Below are 6,835 nucleotides of genomic sequence, written 5' to 3'. Positions count from 1 at the left end.
GGAAGGTTGACTTCTTAAGTTGCGTCGGTTGAAAGATTTGAGAAGAAATTTACAAATAGAAAGAGAAAATATATGTGAAATTAAAACATATTTTATTTAAATTTCACATACTTTTTCTTTTTCCTTTTCAAATTCCTTCTAAATCCCCAACCAAACACAATATTAAAGTCTATTTGATAAAGTTTTTGTTCATATATACAAAAATTTAAAGATTATCATATAAACTTGTTTGGTAACTTTTTGAGTTTATAAATAAGTTCCCTCAAATTAAAAATTAAGGCAAAAACCATATATTCAAAAAAGCCGTTTACATTTATTTATAAACCAAAATGAACATGGAAAAGAAGCAGAAGAAAGCGTGGAAGAGAGGTAGAAGGAAGGGATGGGCACAAGAAGGTTAGGAGATCAAACCCCAGTTTCTTTATTTTGAAGAAAAAGCAAAAGGACACAATTTTTTTTTTTTTTTTTTTTTTTTTTTGGGGTTCAAATCAAACGTGTTTACAATTTTTATTTTTTTTTAAAAATAAACAAAAATTAGTTTATAATTTTTTTATAAATAAAAATGAAAAATATAAGATTTTACCATGAAATGGCCATTCTCTTGACATAATGAAAGATGATTTCATTTATAATATATTTGTTATTATATTTTTAGTTTAACCAAACATAAGAATAAATACTTTAATAAAATGAACATTCCATTATATTTCATTTTAATAAACCAAACACTACCTTAGAGTAAGATCACATGGTGCTCTTGCACCAATGGAATGGCGTATATTAATGGGATTGACTTTGGTGGAGTTCGAAAATTTATCTAGGATAAACAAAGCGTGTAAATTTATTCACACAAATATAAACAAAAACAATAATATAGGGTTTTAATTTTAGAATTCTAAAAAGAGTTCTAATGATGTGGTAAGAGGAAAAAAATATATATATATAGGCACACATATCATATCACATGTGGACTCCACTCCTTACCACATTACTAAAACTCTCTTTAGAACTCCAAAATTAAAATTCTCAACCTTTATTCTATAAACAATGCACAATTTTCTATTAGTTGAATTAATGAGTGATCCCATTAAAAATTTAAAACCAATCAATCAAATGTTATGTATCTTTAACATTGCGTGAACACATTGATTGTTTTGTTTTCGTGATAAAGACATAATTAAATTGTTTGGTGAGAATGACAAATTATTGTTTTAAAGGATTTAGCCCACTTTTGGTGGAAGCCGGAAAAGTCGGTTGAGGTGGCTGGCGACGGCTAGTGATAATGATATACACAAATAAGTAGATGGCATGTGGACAAATATGTGACACGTAGACAGATAGATACAAATAGATGACACATGAATAGATAGGTGGACAATGAATAGATACACAAATATGTAGTGGTAATATGATTTTTTAAATTGTTATTATTCTTATGGTCCTAAAAATTAGTGTCTGGAGTTACTATCCCAAAATTTCAAAATTGAATTTATGGCCCAAGTGTCCAAGAAAAAAAACAGTCACAAAACAACTTGAAATAGAACAAGCTGTTTCATTTAGAACATCGTGTGTTATGCTGAGATCTCCCTGACAAACAGTTCATATAGTACTTTGAATTTGAGCCAAGCTCAAATACAAGCAACAAATTTTAACAACAGTATGGAATTGATTGATATAGAAGATAACAAAATCAGACTCTAGAATAATAAACATGCACAAATCAAGGGAAAAAAAATAGGCATCAACAATACCTTCTTCCGATACATAGATGATCACATCTGACAACTTTCACAGCTCAAAGCAAATACTATATTGTTTTGAGCACTTCTGAAATCTTTAAGGTTGTATTCACCATATACAAATTAGAAACAAAAAACTCATATTTTGTCCTCAAATCACAGAACAAAATCACAAACATGGAAAAATACAAACAGCTCATCAAATGAAAAGCCTACCTTCACTCACCGCGCATCAGCAGAAGTGAAGGACTCCGCGAATCCAGCTGGCCTTGCCGGTATACTTCCCTTGCTGTCCTCAAGACTCGTGCTGCTGAAATTCTTGGTTTCTGCTTCTTGCCATCCTTTCAACATCTCAGGAAGAGGTAGATTGTAATCAATTCCAGAATATTCCTCTGTTTCTCCATTGAATGGTTTCCATTTCTCAACCAGTGGAGCTAACATGTTGACTGCGTGTCCCATATCGGGCCTATGGTTTGGATCTCTAGCAGTGCAATGCCCGGCCAGTTCAGCTATGGCGTAGATGCTATCGAAAATCTCCTCTTTGGCTTCAAGAGATGGGTCGATGGCTGAAATTAGCTTTTCTCGGTTTGCCTTTATTTGCCAGAACCACTCAGCCAAGTATCGGTTCTCCTCAGAACGCTGCTCATCAAGTGCCACTAGTCCTGTCAAAAGTTCCATCAGCACCACTCCATAGCTGAACACATCGGCTTTGGTTGTAATTTTTCCTGTCACTGAAACAAACAAAAATTCGGGTAGATAATTAGGAAGTTTGATGGATAGATAACTTGTTTCCCACCAATAAATCTTTTTAACGAATTCCTGCTAGGAATATTTTTTTTAGTATATCCAAAGAGTACAACCAAGGATTTTTGTGCGAGACATTGTGTTCTTGTTGAATGTGAGATTCTAAATGCATGCTCGTACTTAATGTTTTTTGGCTGAAATTCAAGAGAAGTATGTTATGTGGACTTGCGCTTAATATGAAACTAAACAACTTCATATCAATCAACACAGTTGAACAAAAATAAATAGAACACAATTGCAAAAAATGCAGTTTATTGCTTTCTCAATCTGGAAGTTCCACATCAAAAAACATGACAATCCATAACCATTCTGAATGCAGAGGAAAAGTAGGAAAGTGTTGCTTTATAATTAGTCCACCGCATAGATGCACAAGTTTTAATTTTGGCAGTGCAAGAGGTCATGCTTATCAATGTTTACATTGAAATATGATTTTGTTGTGTGAAGCACAATTATGTCAGCAATAAATTAATTTTTACTTCTAAAATTTAGAAGGAAAATAGTTTTGAGGTTTCTTGACAGGTGGCATCATGTGTTAATTACAGATATCATGTTCTCCGAAAACTGGACACCAAATGTTGCAACATATATTGCTATAAGCATTACAAAGTGTTTTAGTGAAAACAGAGCCAGAGAAAAATATAGGCTCTGAGTAGCAACATGAGAGGAAATTTTATCACCGTTGAAAGTATGAAAATCATATATATCTGAATAACCGTAATAATATTTATGTTTAGTCATATGCTTAAAGATACAAGACTATATCGTAAAAGTGACAGATTTGCAAAGGATTCCCAAAAAAAAAGAAGAGGGTTTTCTTACCAGCATATTCAGGTGCAAGGTATCCAAATGTTCCAGCAAGCCTTGTTGCAACAGACTTCTCTCTATCAGGAGCAAGTTTCACTAACCCAAAATCAGAAACTTTTGCTCTAAAGTCATCACCCAGAAGAATATTCGAAGATTTGAGATCACGGTGAATGAAACTTTGGTGTGCCAGAGTGTGAAGATACTCCATCCCTCTAGCAACATCTAAAGCAATATTAAGCCTCCTAGTCCAAGACAGAGGCTCCAAATTCAAGCTTTCCCAACGAAAAAGATGCCTACTTAGAGCCCCCTGAGGCATATATTCATAAACCAAAAGCCTCTCATTGCCTTGAATGGAGTAGCCCAAAAGAGACACCAAATGACGGTGTCGGACCATAGACAGAACCGCAATTTCAGCCCGAAATTCATCCAAACCTTGGCTACTAATCACCCCGGCTTCCATTCTCTTAACTGCAATTTTAGTCCCATCTTCGAGCTCACCCTTGTAAACCGCACCAAAACCACCACGGCCAAGCTCATTTTCTGGTGCAAAATTGTTAGTAACCTTTCGAAGAACCTGAACTGAAATGATCAAGTTTCCAGTCTCGATCACATGAGCATTTTCCACTCTGGTACCAATTGGACATTCGGATTCTAAGCTTCTTGAGGTGTTATTAGAGACTGCAATCTTAACTACGTTATCAGGATCAGACGGGTCTCTAGGGTGGACCACAATTGCACTTGGAGTAGTTGCTACATTGTTTTTCCTTTTCTTGACGTTGTACAGAGAAAAAATAACCAACAGAAGAAACATAATTGTAGAACCTGAGGCTGCAGCCACAATGGCAATTACTTTGGATCTTTTATAGTTTCCTGGTTTGGGTTTAGATGAGGAAGGTGGGCCATTTGAAGATGGTGATTGAGAAGTTCTAGGCAATGAGTTGTTTGATGGTGATTGTGAGTGAGGGGATGGGATGCTAATTGGTGAGGGAGGTCCCTCTGCCCGATTAGCAACCAATAGAGGATTGCCATCTGTGATGACCTTAACACTGTCAGTGAAATTGGGTAATGGAGGCTGAAAATTGTTCCCACTTAAATCCAACAATCTCAATGATCTCAATTCAGTTAAATTTGTGGGGACTTGACCACTTATATTGTTTCCTCCAAGATGAACTTCGATCAGCGAACTTAGGTTTGCAAGTGAAGGACTCAGAGTACCATTAAGCCTTTGCTTCTGCAAATTTACAATAGAAACCACACCCTCTGGATTGCAACTCAACCCCAACCATGGTCCTTTACATGGGTCATTACCAGACCACTGTGAAGCAAGATTTGATGGGTAATTCAAAGCATGGAGGAAATCTAAAAGCGCGTTAACTTGAGGAGCACATTGCAACCCAGGACTAGTTTGGCAAAATGAATTTGAAGAGAATGTTACATTACCGGATCTGAACTTTGGGATTGGACCCATTAGCATATTATTGTTTAAATTCAACAACTGAAGATCCATAGTGACCATGCTTTGTGGAATCAGACCCACTAGTAGGTTTCTATTAAGGTTGAGTTCTTTCAAAGAAGTCAGAGCTCCAATGTCATCTGGAATGGATCCAGTGAATTGATTTCCGTGAAGCCATACCTGTGTGAGAGACACCATCGATGCAATTACATCAATTGAACCAGTCATTCCACCGCCATCTTGATCATTCAACCACAAAATCTGCAACATTGAGTCATGGAAACTCGCGGGAATGACACCGGATAATCTGTTATAGGAAAGTCTCAAAGAACTGAGAGACGAAAACTTCCCAAAAAAGTCCGGTAAGGGTCCAACGATATTGCAACTTGAACATGAAAAATTTGTCAATTGAACTGAATTCTGCAACTCATCGGGTATAGACCACCCAGTCGTGGCATTAAACGGGTTAAAATCCAAAGCGAGGACACGAACACTACTAAGCCCATGGAAGAAATCCGTGGGGATGGAATCGAATTCATTGAAATCGACGTAAGCGAATTGGAGTTCAGACAATCCACTGAAAGTGGGCAAATTTCCAGTAAAATTGTTCTTTTGAAGCCCCAAATTGTAGAGCTTTGTGAGCTGGTTGAAGTTCTGAGGAAGGGTACCATTTAGACCCAAATTAGCAACCTGAATTTGTGTGACTCTGCCATTAGAGCAGAACACATGAGGCCATGCGGGAGGGCCACAAGGGTCATTTCCATTGTTTGGCCATTTCAGGAGCTCTGGGTTTTGCAACCCTTTTCTGAAATCACTCAGAACTTTAGCATCATTAGGGTCTGTGGTACTAAAAGCCACACTGATGAGATACAAAACAATTGCAATGCACAGTAGTCCTTCACTACCATCCATGATTTTAGCTCACAAAAACCTCTTGACATCAAAATATCACTATTCAAAGCCTATTTTTGGCATGTAACACAGACCCAGATGTCAAAAACTTGGAAACACATGATCACAGATCAAAACAATGTAATGAAAAGCAAAATTGAACCAACCTTAGATGAGGAAAGAGAAGATTCAGCATTGAAGACACTAAACAATGCCATTGATTAGGAGGCTTTTGAAAGGAAATGTTGAAGACCCAGAAGAGAAAAATGTGGAGATTTCAAGCAGAGACAAAAGAGAGAAGTGAACCCAATTCTCTTTTACTTTAGGGTTTTCTGTTAAAGTTGGATCAAACCCTAAAGATGACTGAGCACACCTCCATAACTCTCTCTCTCTCTCTCTCTCTCTCTCTCTCTCTGCTCACTCTGTTTCTCTCATTGTCTTCTCTTTTTTTTTTCCACAATATTTTAGTAATTTTTCAGATTTCATTGGTGAAATTGACTATATTGCCCTTTCTTTCGGCCTAAGCTACGATGACGTGTCTATGTAATTTACATTTATGAAATTTACTTAAATTGAGATCTCGTTTGGAAACAGGCTAATTTAGTAATTTTTTAATTATTTAATTAAAAAAATAGGTAAAAAAAATTTATGTGTTTGGGATGATTTTTTAGCTAATTACGAAAAGATGTGCAAAAAGTAGAGAGAAAAGAGAATCTTTGACTTTTTGACATGAGTTATTAGCTTTTTCGCTAAAAAGGTAACTTTTTGACTTTTTGACTAAAAAGGTAAGTCCCCAAACGGGGAGAATTTAGTAATGATTTGAAACTTCAAATATTGAGCTCTAAATCCACCATTAGTGAGATAGAAATAAAAAAAAAAAAAAAAACAGCACATACTGTGGCAGTGGACATCACTATTGGTAGCACTAATTAGAGGTCTCAAGCTTTATTCTTGAGAATTATTCCTCTGTTTTTTATTTTTATATAATATAATTTATTTAAAAAATAAAATTTTTAATTATTTTTTATATAACAATAAAATTATTTAAATTATTAATTAAAATATATTTATAAAAATATTAAAAAAAATAATTAATTTTATAATTTATTAATGAAAAAAATAATTTATTGTAAAATTCAAAATT

The 6,835-nt window shown here is 35.1% G+C and overlaps 1 protein-coding gene across 1 annotated transcript; it reads right to left on the bottom strand.

The window, feature by feature from the left end:
* Positions 1-1,725: 1,725 nt before the first annotated feature.
* LOC114298124 (receptor protein kinase TMK1) lies at positions 1,726-6,134 on the bottom strand. Its single transcript, XM_028242631.2, has 2 exons — positions 3,363-6,134; positions 1,726-2,470 (listed from the first exon to the last, which is right to left on the bottom strand). The coding sequence occupies exons 1-2, from the start codon at positions 5,710-5,712 to the stop codon at positions 1,962-1,964; spliced, it is 2,859 nt and encodes a 952-aa protein (XP_028098432.2). The 5' UTR covers positions 5,713-6,134; the 3' UTR covers positions 1,726-1,961.
* Positions 6,135-6,835: the final 701 nt, after the last annotated feature.

The sequence above is a fragment of the Camellia sinensis genome, unplaced genomic scaffold, assembly GCF_055761805.1.
Source record: "Camellia sinensis isolate YWXY unplaced genomic scaffold, ASM5576180v1 Unanchor1, whole genome shotgun sequence".
Lineage (NCBI taxonomy): Eukaryota > Viridiplantae > Streptophyta > Magnoliopsida > Ericales > Theaceae > Camellia > Camellia sinensis.
This window is presented reverse-complemented; position numbering and strand designations above follow the sequence as displayed.